Source organism: Podarcis melisellensis (genome assembly GCF_964234715.1).
Source record: "Podarcis melisellensis genome assembly, chromosome: 1".
In the NCBI taxonomy this organism is placed as follows: Eukaryota; Metazoa; Chordata; class Lepidosauria; order Squamata; family Lacertidae; genus Podarcis; species Podarcis melisellensis.
The window spans coordinates 61602593-61616427 of record NC_138528.1 but is presented as its reverse complement, the minus strand read 5'-3'; the positions used below and the strand labels follow the sequence as shown (position 1 = coordinate 61616427).

The 13835-nt window shown below is 44.3% G+C and overlaps 1 protein-coding gene and 1 long non-coding RNA gene across 2 annotated transcripts in view; one reads left to right on the top strand and one right to left on the bottom strand.

Annotated features, from left to right (window-relative positions):
* The window catches only part of LOC309353836, a 240283-nt gene that overhangs the window by 116270 nt on the left and 110178 nt on the right, over positions 1-13835 (top strand). The window lies entirely within an intron of this gene.
* On the bottom strand, positions 34-2668 carry FIBIN (fin bud initiation factor homolog). Its single transcript, XM_081883297.1, has one exon. The coding sequence runs from the start codon at positions 941-943 to the stop codon at positions 290-292; it is 654 nt and encodes a 217-aa protein (XP_081739423.1). The 5' UTR covers positions 944-2668; the 3' UTR covers positions 34-289.

Genomic DNA, 13835 nt, shown 5'->3' with positions numbered 1-13835 from the left:
CTGCATGGTGGTAAATAAAATAAGACAGCCCAATTAATTGCCAGCTTGCTGTCCTTTAATATAGCCCCACAACAACCTGTCCCCTGAGGAGAACCGCCGACTCCCGGGTTCCTTTGCACTTTCAAAGTGCTACGCGGGAAGGATTATATGACTGACAAATCACAGCCGCTGTTTCGAATAGCAGGAGGGAAAGCGCGCAAATTACGCGCGCGGAGGCTTTCCGCGCCTTGGCGAGCTGTTGTGGGGCGGCAAAAGGTCCCAAGTGGAGGCGTCGTCGTCGGCGTCCTCCTCAGCCTTTGAGGTACTCGGTCTTGAGGCGGCTGAGGCGCGTGCCGTGGCTGCGCACGGTGAGCGCGAGCAGCTCGTACTTGTCCCGGAGGCCCGCCGAGACGGCCAGCGTGTCCTTGAGGAGGGCGCGCGCGTGCACGAGCATGCCGGCGAAGTCCTCGCTGAGGCGGCTCCCCTCGCGGCTCTCGTGCTCCTGGCCCTGCCGGAACTTGTTTTCCAGCTCGCCCAGGGACTTGTCCGAGTTGGCGTAGGCGTCGCCGATCTGCGTGGCCTCGCGGCGCAGGTACTTGCCGTAGCTCTCCTCGCCGTCCAGGTCGTACGAGATGCTCTTGCGGATGCCCTCGAGCACCCGCGCCGCGTCCTCCACCTGCCGGCCCAGGACGGTGAGCTCCTCGCGCAGGGTCAGGCCGGGGGCCGCCGCCGCCGCCCGCTGCTCCTCCTCGGCCGCCCAGCAGCGCCGCCGCTCGCTCACCCTGAAGAGCAGCTGGCACTTCTCCGGGTCGTCGTTCTCCTCGTAGTCGCCGTCGGGCACGAAGTAGTGGTGCAGCGTCCCGTTGGACATCTCCGGGTACAGCGGCCCGTCGAAGTAGCCGCGGCACACGCTGCCCAAGCAGCCCAGCAGCCCCACCAGGCGAAGCCCCAGGGGCAGCCCCATCCCGGCCAAGGGGGGAGACGGAGAAGCGGCTCCCCGACGGCGGGCCAAGGCAGACGGCGGCGCGCGGAAGATCAAGTCCTCTCGCCCTCCGCGCGGGGCTTCATCGGGGCTCGCGGCTGGGCTTCTCCTGAAAAAGATCTCTCGAGCCCCCACGAGATCGTCTCTAGTCCTGGAGGTGGGAAGCTGTGTGCGCGGGGAGAGAGCGAGCGAGCGAGCCCTAGGGAGGAGTTGCTTTTTATTTCTTTCCCTCCAAGTTCCCCATGCACCTCCAGCACGTTTTTCCTCCTCCCTCCACTCTGCCTTCCAAGTAAAGAAACGTGCGAGCAAAAGCAGAGAGAGAGAGAGAAATATTCTAGCTAGACCTGCCTGAAGCCGCTTGGTTTGCTACCCTTTTGCTGCTGCATCTGGATTGGTGGTGGTAACGCGGGATCTTGGCTTTTGGCCGTAGGATCTCTCTCTTTCTCTCTCCCCCTCCCTCTCAAATTACAACCACCGGTCCCGTCACTTCTGCAAAAGTCCAAACGCCAAGTTTGGAAAGAAGCCTTTAGACCTCGGTGCCATTGTTAAAGCAACAGTGTCATCCCTTGTGGAAAGCTGGGCTTGGGGGGGGGGGGAGCGGTTGGAGAAATAAAGGATTGAGGGGAGATCCCCAATTAGTTACTCTTGAAGAAGGCAGAATGCATGCCAGGCACAGCTAAAGTCTGGGAGAATGCCAGCAAGATTTCCAGCAGAAATCCCAAGCAAGCCCTGTCAACTTATTTTGAAGACAGACATCTGCAGAAACAGCAGTGTTTTGGGATGCTTGCACTAGGGTGGGTACTGAGCACTTTGTAATGCCTTGCGCCATGCACACGCCACACCATGACTGCAACCCTTTTGAGGGGAGGAGGGTTTTGTGATGTCATGAAAATGAATGAAGCAATTGCCACATGGTTCCAGATGAACGTGACAGCTGCTTGTGTGACTAGGTCTCACCTGAGCCCCACTTTTTCAAGTTTTTAATTAAAAATTAACCCTGGCCCAGAGTTTCCTTTGAAGGCACACATGGCCACCACCTTGCTGAAGCTAAGCACACACAGGTCTTTTTATTTTGCCAATATAGCTGGAAGAAAGATGTAAAAACACCACTAACTGACATTAACAATAACCATACTCCATCAATCCTAACTTCAGCATATGGAATAATATGTGCAGTAGGTATTTCAACAAAGATCAGCAATTAGGAAAGGGCAGTGTGAGATCTTCAGACAACTGAGTAGTAGATGCTGAGTTCTTGTCCTTCCTTGCAGGATCTACATTTATTATCCATCTGTTACCGTAGTTCCCACATCACAGGAAGATAATTTAAGAGTGTGCAAACAACTGCAAAAATATACATGATTTCTCCAAAACATATCTCACACAAACAATAATTTCTGACCAGAAAGCCAACACCACAGGGCATGCCCACATCATGTGCCTCAAAGAGGTGTTTTTAGTATTACACTTCCAGCATCTACATAGCCAGTTCCCTCCTATAAAGGAAGTGGCATCTAAAATACCCAGAGCATCATTTTTTGTTGGCTCAATCTTGATTTTAAATCTAAAGATGGTAAAGCAACTTGGCATGGACTGAGCTGAATGAAACATTAAGTTCCTGAGCATCCAATTTACAATATTTCAATAAACATTTATAAACAAGTAATATGACTTCAGCTTTCTGCAAAGATTTAATTGTTTCCTCAAGTAATGTAAACGACATTGAGACATACAAAGCTGACGATCCATAAATAGATCATAAAAGGTACTGCAGTTGAAGAAGATATAGTACTGGCAAGTAAGTGGTATCTGGACCACAAAATAAAAAATGACAAAAATTCTCCATCTGATCCTCATGAATATATCCCACTATCAACCCACTTTTTCCACAGTAAGAACTGTGTCTCTAATTTCATAGTGTGCTGCTTTGCACTCCATAATAGAAAAAGTGAGGTATGCATTTAAGAAAATATGTAAATAGAAAATTTATTTGCACTATATGCAAGAAAGCACACAATGCCAAAAATGAGAGTAAGGGAAGGAAAGAGCAACAGTGGTGGCGTAGTTTTAAGTGGTGTGCTATGATTGGGGAGACCCAGGTTCAAATCCCCACTTTGCCATGAGCCTGTCAGAGTGACCTTGAGCTATTCAGTATAATCTACCTCACGTGGTTGTTGTGAAAATAAAAAGTCAGTGGTGGAGAACCATTCCTTCTTGGCGGCGGCGGCGGGGTGTGTGTGTGTGTCTATACATGAAATAAGTAAAATAAGGCAGTAACTATACATAGCTTGAAAGACCTTAATTTGTAGGTGGACTGTCATGAGAAAGTTTGGCACAAGTTGCTCAGTCCAAACAGTTTGCGTTGCAGGGTTGGGAAGCTGCCATCTATATGCAACCAAATGGGTTTTAGGGTTTTAAGCTTAATCCCATTGGCTCTAGAATAACCCTAAATCATACACCCATTGATATGTCCATGGATTTCAGTGGATCTACTCTTGAGTATGACCTAAAAGAATGCCACCCAATTATTTAATGCATGAACTTATTCTTAAGCACAAAACCAAAATGGGATGGTTTTAGAAAGACTTTAGTGGAAGGTAGTGCTACAACCAAGAAATACAAGGCACACATTGCAGATAGTTACATATCAACTTCTCCATGACCCAGTTCTCAAGGGGCATTAATAGTGTTTTGCCAGTTTACATGGTCCAGAGTGGCACTGCAATTGCTGCCCAGTTGGTGCTGACACGTGACAAGGCCCTTTAATGGGTGGTTCCTGGGTTGTGGAATCCACAGTTAAATCCAGACCACCAGCCATGTATATGGGTCTCTAAAAGTTCAATAATATTTTTGTTGTTTGCCTGGGACTATGAAAAGAAGGTTTGCTAAGCACCTCTAAGGTTGATGAATCATAAGTTGTGCAACCTCCATAACCCATTCATTTCTAACTGATTTCTCACCCTTTGCTTGGACTTTCCAAGACTGGTTAGAATATTGAATGTACGGAAACTCAATTAAGGACAAAGGTCAGCAACAAAGGAGCAGACAAAACCATGTAGGAGTTACTCATAGAATTATAGAGTCTTAAGTAACCTCAAAGATAGTTCAGCCCAACCTCCTGCTGACACAGGAAACTCACTGTGAAAATGGGTTATAGGAAACTGCATCTCTTCTACCAGGGCAAGGAAAACTGGCAATGCATCAATAGGAGGAGACTGGATGTGTGATGATAGGTAAACAGTGGAAGCGCTTAGGTGTCTATCAAATGGATATTATGTGACATCAAGAACAAACTCATGGGTTAGGTGACTAGAGACTTAATTGCCAGACACACACACACACTCTCTCTCTCTCTCTCTCTCTCTCTCTCTCTCTCTCTCTCTCTCTCTCTCTCTCTCTCTCTTTCACACACACACACACAGATCAAGAGATACCAATGACCGTCCCCAAAGAATTATAATTGAATTGTTACTATGAATTGCCTACCAAAGCCAGCTAGTTTTTGTGTCGCCTTTTAAACTGAACTTGGAGAAAGCAAGACATAGCTCTGTTCTCTTGAAAGTATGTGGAGCAAATCCCAATTCTGTTTTTGATAGCAGGCACGCTGTGAGGTTCCTTTGGCAGATGTGATGCAGAGTCCTGTTCCATTAATAGCTGCATGGTGTGGAGATGTCTGACTGTTGAGACATCACCCAACACCACCAAAGTGATTGCGTTCAGCACTACCAGAGTGACTGCAAGCTCAATGTGTGCTGTGATTTGAACATGTTTGGGAACCGCTAGGGCACTTCTCCTTTGACTAACAGAGCAATAGCAGAGGAGCGTGCACTTAGGAAAAGAACAGCTAAGTAGCTGGCATGCTAAGTCTGCAGTTTATACAGCAGTGTCTCAGTGTTTCTCTGTGCTCCCCATCTGTCATAGCCACCTGTTGTGTCTTGCATTCAGTTTAGATTAGGAACCTTTTCAAGACTCGGAGTGCCAAACATTTTTGCGCCAGTACGGTGGGACCCTGGATAAAGTGTCTAATCCCTATGGCAATAAAATTGCTAACTATTGCTACTACTGACTCCCATGAAGCTCTGCAGCTGCACAAATATAGACCATGGAATAATACAAAGGCCCAATTCTTTAGCCTATTACATAAATTCATAGAACGGCACAGCAGGCTCTAATAAGGAGTGGGTGGCTAAAAGTAGCTGTCATGGCATAACTGAAGGTTGTTTTTCTTTTTAGAATTCTTCATCTCCCTGATGGGGTTTCCTGGAAATAATAAGCACCTCAAAGCAAACACTCCCCTCCCCACATATAATTAATAGGTGTGCGTGCAACAATATATATTTTTTGTAGGAGGGTGTTGCTTTATGGCTCAGATTTACAATGCAATTTCCACAGGGTTTAAAAATAGCTGGCTTAAGTGTTTTGTGAATCACTTCCACTTCTGAGGCATTCCCGGGAAGACCAAGTTTAAACCAGGCTCTGTTAAACCTTGACTGGCTTTGAAGAGAGCCCAATATAGATTTGCTTGCCAATGGAGACAGATGTTCATGGATGTTATTTGTACCGCTTGAGAACTTTGTGTGTGTGAAAATACTGCATATATATAAACAGTAATCTGCATATCTGATTTGGACGCTAAACACCAGCATGCAGCTGTTTGGGTATGCACAATTACATCATGCAAATGTACTTTTCTGGCACATACACAGTGGAGTGATAAGAACCAAATTTGCTCGGTTGGGGTTGGTTTGTCCCCTGTGTGACACCAGTGAAGTCGATGCCCAGCTTTTCTCCTAGGACATGATGTTGCTACTGAAGTCAGCGGAAGCTGCGTGTGCTCGTCTGCCAGGAAAAGTGACCTCATGCTTCCTTATATTTAAAACAGTTCTTTTTGACTGGAAAGATGAAAAGGCTGTGTTGCTCTTCTGTCATTTGTTCATTTAGAGTCATGGTAGTTTGACAAAGACTCTCTTCAGAATAAACACTTCTGTTCCAGTGGCTGTGTTTGAATATATTTACTCTCCATAAGGTCCTAAAGGACTCACAGGCATTTAGGGCAACATTATTATTATTATTATTATTATTATTATTACCATTTTATTTATCAATTGCTCTTTTTTTTAACAGAAAGGTGAACTCAAAGTGGGTTACAGAGAAACATTAAAACGGAGTAAAAACATCCAAAATTTTTCACCAATAATACGCACACACACACAACAACAACAATTGGACCCAAATATTAACCTGAGATCTATCACCATTGGATCACCACAGCATTATGGGTGCCATTAGATAACATAATTAAATGCCATTTACTAAAGTAATAGAAACCTCAGATACAAGTCTTGTCAAACCATAACAATGTCTGGTTTGTTCATCTTGTAGCAGTTTTCCTGGGCTGAAGCACCTTAAACTAAGGTGGGAGGATTACATTTATGAATGTCTTTATATGAAGAACCCCCCCCCCCCTTATGATAAGGAAGAAGTCCAGGTCAAACCTTTCTATCAAGTTTTCAACAGGCAGGGAGATTTGATAGGAGATAGCATTTTAGTCACTCAGTCTCCCACTTGCAGTGATAAGTCGAGGGAAAGCTTTACCACTTGATTTTGATCATTGAGTGCCCTTCAGCATCATTTCTCAGCCACCAACTCTTGTGTTCCTATGACTTCCATGGCCAGCACTGGAGCACATCATTGGTGAGATGATTATGGAGGATATTTGTCGGGCATTCCTAGATCTATGTTTGTGTGTTTTTGATTAGCATATTTTTCTCTGTACATGCCAGCTACTGTAATGAGCTCCACATGTTTGATGTTGTGTTGGTGTTGAGGGGGGGGGCGGGCTGTATTGAGGCTTGGTCTTTAAAAGAATAAACGGACTCTAGAGTTTAATGTCTCCAGTTTCTAATGCAGGCTAATAGCCTAAACAGTTTCATCCTTCTTGCTTTATCTTTCTAGCCCCAGTGGCAGATGGTCTTGCTTGCTGCTGTTCAGGAGAATACTCAAGGCTTGGATAATAGAATGGATCAATCAGAAATACTATTATTTTCCTTGCTAAGATTTATTAACTGTGTTTGCTATCAGGGACAGTGTGTCCCTTTTTCACTGCTTGAGGCAAAACGAGAAGTGCCACCAAACATCCCACCTCTGCTGGCATCTCTGGCACCTGTGGCAAAATCTTTGCCTAAGGCAGTTGCTTTACCCCACTTTGTGGGTGGGGCAGCCTTGTTTGCTATGGATAGACACAGTGAAACTGACACCTTCTTAGAAACAACTGAAACTGTGTGGAATCATTAAACACAAGGCAAAACGTAGCGCTTGACTCACTGTCAGATGGTCCAATTCACTCTGGAAAGATGAGTAACTTAGGGAGCAATTCAAACGCAAGATCCGCTGGGATGAGTGGAGTTTGGAATAGGTGGGCCTCTGGCTGAAAGGGGGTTAACCCCCTCATCCAGGCTCACCCAGAGATATGCCAGGGCTTAGTCCTGAAAAGGGGGTGTTTGAGTGGAATGGTAGGGGTAGGGTTGAGGGTGGGACAGGACAGGGTAAGAATTACCCCTATTCCTATGTTTGACTTGTTCATGTCACCTAGCAACTTAACAGAATTTACACTGGCAGGAAGGGTGGTGTAAGTCAATCTCTATTTTAAAGGCTTTTCCCTTCTCTTCTGCTAGGCTTGGGCTGGCTTAGTCAGCAGTAGCCTCTCTCCTGAATGGAATGCAGAATGGGGTAAATTACACTTGCATAATTTACCATAATCCTGGCTTCCTATAGTTTGGATTGCTCTAACCGCCAGCTCCTATTTCCCTGTGATTTCTGAATTTCCTCAACATCGAAATAGGCCTGGGAGTTCCTATGTTAGTCTGATCTATCAAAACTAGTGTTTTTCTGACATGTGAAATTACAGGTTGGCTACACGCCACCAACTGTGTCTGCCCCTGGACTCATCCCTTAGACTTCCATGGGATCTTTGTGGGAGATTAACTGCTCTGGAGTTAAGTGCTTTGTGTGTGAATCATGTCCTAAGATTGAATCAGCCTATATACCATGGATATACAGACTTTTAGTAATGCTTGATTTGTTCCACATGCTTACCCACCCTGCAGCAAAATATGCTTTCCTAATGCAGCAACATTTGTAAACCTCACAGTGCCAAGACACAATGGTACAATCTGGAATGGAATCGGTTTATAAGTGTAAAACAAAGTGCTCCACAAATCAGCTAAGTAGGGGTTCTTGGGCAAGACTTCTGGTCTCTAGTGAGAAAGTTTGAGAAGTCAGCATGGTCATGAAATCCTTGAGTGCTTCCCTTAAATTTCTAGCTCTGTCTTTAATAGACCAAAAAGTCAGTTTTAGTATATCTGCCCAAATGGATTCATTCTGCCATTTCATTATTGTGTGTTTTTACAACAAATTACTTTAAAATGGTATGCATTTTGCAACTGAACAACATAACCACCAAACATATGGTTTCAATGGAAAAATACTAATAGTTCTATAAAGAAAAATGACTCCGCTACTTTAACAAATATGATAATCAAATTCAACATAGTGGAAGGTCAACAAAAGAAGGCAAAGAGATTGTACCTATGGCCAGCGCTATATTTATTTTCTCAACACAGTTGATCATTCCACAGCTTTTTAATGACTATATCCAACAGTGATTTCATTCAGCACCATCAGCACCATGTTATTCTTCTCTTCTCAAGCTTGAGTGGAATATAACGGAGAATTCAGATTTCCTTGTACAATTGACTATTTTTACAAGCTTGCACTGGGAGTTAATGCATTATATGAATTGCTTCTGTATTTGTAGACTGAAAGTTTCCATGCTGATTAGTAGCCATTTGCACCCTCTGCATCCCACATCAGAAAACAGAACTAGCGGCATTTGATGGAACAGAAAGTTAAGTCTTAAGGCATTACAGCACTTTTTATGGATTTGGCAACTTTTTTGCTATTGCAGACTTAACTGAGCTACTGTTTTGGAACACCAAACAAGAATATATTTTACAGTGAAATATCATGGGCCCTTTTCTTTGCTTAGCAAACCAAATCTGACTTTTAATAATGAAGCATGGGCAAGGTTAACTAATATATGGTTCAGTGGAGGGAAAGATTCCTTCATGATGACAATAGGAACTAGAGGATTTATATACAGTATCTGTTAATAATTCTGTAACTAACAACATGCTATAAAAAATACATTTAGGTACTTTGAAACAATTTATACAGCTTTTAACCTTCTGAACTAGGTCTTGTAAGGACCTGCAGGACTTAGGTTTATTGCAGGGATGACTAACCTTCCAGATGTTCCTGCATTACAACTTCCACATACCTGACCAGTGGCTGTGCTGTTTGGGGCTGATGGTAGCAGGAGTCCAACAACATCTGGAGAGCCATAGGCAAGGTAAAGGTAAAGGGACCCCTGATCATTAGGTCCAGTCGTGACTGATTCTGGGGTTGTGGCGCTCATCTCACTTTATTGGCCGAGGGAGCCGGCGTACAGCTTCTGGGTCATGTGGCCAGCATGACCAAGCCACTTCTGGCATACCAGAGCAGCACACAAAAACACTGTTTACCTTCCCACTGGAGCAGAACCTATTTATCTACTTGCACTTTGATGTGCTTTCAAACTGCTAGGTTGGCAGGAGCAGGGACCGAGCAATGGGAGCTCACCCCATCATGGGGATTCGAACCACCAACCTTCTGATCGGCAAGACCTAGGCCCAGTGGTTTAACACACAGTGCTCCCAAGTTATTGGATCCCATTATCAAGAATTTGTCTCAGAGATTCCCATCCAGCAACCAAATCCCAAGACCATCCATCATCACCCAGTACTGCCAACTGGGCATTAGAGTCATAGCCTGTTTACCATACTCTGATGTGACATTTCATCAATATCTAGTATGAGTCACTTTGTCTGCTTTTTCTCCTGGGATTGCTTCATTTCATCTCCACCATCCTGCATGGTTAGTAACCTGCCATGTCTGTCATTTCCATCCATTTCCCTCCTCTAGACATGACTGAGTCGCTGACTCAGTCCTCCTTCTGCCTTTCATGTTGCTCTGGTCCTGCTCTTGTGTGGAGCAAAGAATTGCAGTCTCTTGCTCTCTTTCTCACCTAGCACCTGTCTCCCTGAAGCAGATGCCAAGCTATTCAGAATCCCCAAAATTGGTACCACATTACCATGTGAACAGCAGAAGTAACGTTTTCCAAAATAATAATTTGATGCATGTAGCATTCCCCCTCCCTCTCTCTCATCTGTGACTCATGTGAGAAACATTTCTTATGAATCATCTGGAGATCAGCCCTGGTTTTGGCACTTGGATATCCTACACTCATTGCTCCACACGTTTCGCAGACTGTTGGCTATGTGCTTATCATGGACGGGCTATTGTATGGTGAGGGGATACCTCAACATTTCACATTGCGTTCAGTCAAAAGTGTACATTGGCACAAAGTGCTTTGAACCACCCTGGGGTCTATGGATGAAGGGTGGTATACAAATTTAATAGAATAAATAAAAAGTGAGGAAACAACATGTTACTTTGTACCCCTGTATCTCTTGGCCAGTGTTAATTGCTACAGTTATGTATAACACAGGAAGCTGTCTTATGAGGAATCAGGCCATTGGTCTATCTAGTTCAGTATTGTCTACACTGATTGGCAGCATATCCTCAGGGTTTATGGCAAGGTTTTCTCCCAATTCTACTTGGCGGTGCTAGAGATGTCTGCATATCAAACATGTGCTACCAGTTATCAACGTCTCTTCCCCATAATGCAGCTTCTTATTTAGAGAAGGGATTTTAAGCACATCAGTCCAATCAAAGGTCTACTATGTTGGAACATGAACAGGGTGAGAGACACAATCCGAAATGAATGTGATTGCTTCCTCCATGCTGGAGGTTCTGGTGCAGTTAGTAAGGCAAAGCCTGTCTCTGCATGCAGGCTATGCTTGTTAGATTGGGGCAATAGAGAGAAAACCTGGAAAAAGGCAATATTTAAGAGGGTTGAAATTAGCTTGATAAATACTTCTTCTGTTTCACTGTTGCCCCTGGTCAAGCAGGTTTTGCATGTTTGGGGAACAGAAAAACCTGTGCAGCCTATTTAACAGAGGCAGAAGTGGAATGAGCAAACATAGCATAAGCAGCGATCTCTATTTCAAATTGCCTTTAACTCCCATTGAGAAAAATCTGCTACTATCACCTGTCTTCAGCCAAACTTAAACCCATTTAATTTTTGGTGAATTGAATTCCCAGTCAATTCCATGCATGTTTCTGAGTAACTGAAAATGAATTTCAGATAACGGTACAAATTAAATAATCAATCGATCGATCAATCAATCAATCAATCAATCAATCAATCAGGGAGCCACTGTTAGCATGTTGAACTGAGACTTGTGAAACCAGGGTTTGAATCCTCACTCAGTCACAAAGCTCACTGTGTGACCTCGGGCCTCACCTACCGTACCCCACAGAGTTGCTGTGAGTGTAAAATTGGGAGAAAGATAACTATGTACACCATCTTAAGTTCCTTGGAAGAAAGGTGGGATATAAATGTAAGAAAATACTAATAGTAATAATAATAATAATAATAATAATAATAATAATAATAATAATAGGTGGATGAATAATCATTTCCTCCCACATGTATGAAACGATGCAAATTATTTCTTATTCTTTTATTACTCATCATAAGCCATTAACATGTTCTTTTAAAAATCACTGAAACCAGCATGATGAACTTACGGAAAGTGTCTTGAAAGACTTTTTGTACTACTTGATCTGGCCTGATAAGAACACTGTTAAATCAAATCTAATTTTAGGACAGAACTATAAACAATATGCTCTACTTCTGGCCTGAGGTTTTCCTACAGACTCAGAATCTCATAGTTATCCATTTTCTAAAATGGAAAACATCTGGGCTATAAGTGATTGCAGGTGAAAAACACACAGATGGCTAACACATACCAAGACAAGGAAGCAACCCCCTTCAGGAATCATAACTTTATCTTAGTTAACTTCATTGCTTAATCAACTGCCAATTCTCTTCTCCCCTCCTCACCTTGGACAAATGTTATAAGTGGACTACAGTGGAAGATAAATGTGAAGGATGAGATATATAGTACCCAAATGCAGTGCTTTCTAGGGATTCCCAGTTCTCCCCTTAAAAAACCATTTTAGTAAATAAATGTTTTACTGCTTTATCTAGCTTTTTAAAAAAATGCAATGTGTTTTACAGTCTTTATTTTTATTTTTTTGGTTTATTTATTCACCACTACCCTGGGTGATTTAAATAAGATAAGTCAAAACATAAAACTACTAAAATATCTTTTAAAATTTAGGTGGTTTTAAAAATGTATTTTATATTAAATTTTGTAAGGTGCCTTGGGAGGGCAAGACTCTAAGGTGGAATGTACATACATATAAAAAACACTGTGAAATTATTATTATTTTTTTTTTGAAAAATACATTGAATTTTGCATAGCTCAGTGTCACCATCTAGTGTCACATTTGTATATTGCACTTTACAACCCATTTGAAACATTTTATTTGCAGCTGTATAGCTGAGTTCTAATAGGTCACACACACACACACACACAAAACAAGTAAATAAATAAATAAATAAATATGCTTGCCTTCACAACAATTCTACGAGGTTGATCAACATGATTCCCATTTTACAGACACACCAACTTTCTAGTCATGTGAATTTTGATTAGGTTTGTATCAGAGACACACCTGCAGGATCATGTCTCCTTTCAGCTGCGTATTTTACCTGCCTCACACCTGACATCCTTTATATCAGGTTTGGGATAGGTGGGTCATGCTGAATTAAAATGGGCTCATGGGCCTAATCGGGAGGCCTGGGGCAGGGTCTAATGAGGCTCTCAGGTTGGAGGTTCCCTATCCTGGGGATAGATCATTATGTGACTTTTGGGTTAGCAAAAATGTGGGAAAAGAGACCCTTAACATCAAAAAGGCCCCATATGTGATATATATGATACCACTTTAAATAGTTACAGTTCTCCCCACAGAATCCTGGGAAGTGTACTTGTAAAGGGTCCCGAGAGTTGTTAGGAAACCCCTATTCCCATCACAGAGCTATAATTCTCAGGGTGGTTTAACAGGCGATCCCTCTTCCCCATGGGACTGTGGGAATTGTAGCCCTGTGATGGGAATAAGGGTCTCCTGACAAAACTCAGTGTGCTTAACAAATGACACTTCCCAAGATCCTTGGGGGGGGGGAGAGAATGCCATGGCTATTTAAATGTACATTGTGGATGGGGCCAAAAGACAAATCTTCACATGTATATTTCCTATGAGGTGTGGGAGGTATTAAGGACCTATTGCCAGAATCCATATACTGCAGTGTTTCCCAACCGGTGTTCCGCGGCACACTAGTGTGCCGCCGGACGTTGCCTAGTGTGCCGTGGGAGGGAGGCGGGCGAGTCGGGCTAATCCTCCGGCCCCGCTCCCCCGGGGAACGTGCCCCGTCATCCGCTTCTGCCTTGCTCCCTGTGACAGGAATTCCCCAAACTGCATCAGCATCTGCCGCTTGCCCAGCAGCCCCGGCGCTGCCTTGTGCCCGGCGCCCCCGCCATCCTCGGCGCAGGGAGCGAGGGGCGCGCAGGCAGGCGCTGCCCGGCGGAGCAACGGCTCCTTCCGAGCGGCTGGCAGTGTCTGGGCATGACTGGCCTCCCGCCTGGTCCCGCGGCGGCTGCAGACGCGGCCGAAGCAGTGCAGGGAAGGAGCCGCCCGGCCGCCCAGCCCCGCCCCGCACGCTCCCACTCTCTCTCGGCGGCCGGGGAGCGGGGCCAAAGCGGGCCCCCACCTGAGTGGCGGCTGCGTGAGCCAATAGGCGAGCTGG

Coding starts and splice junctions, on each gene's coding strand:
- FIBIN (XM_081883297.1), bottom strand. CDS start 943: ATGGGGCTGCCCCTGGGGCTTCGCCTGGTGGGGCTGCTGGGCTGCTTG.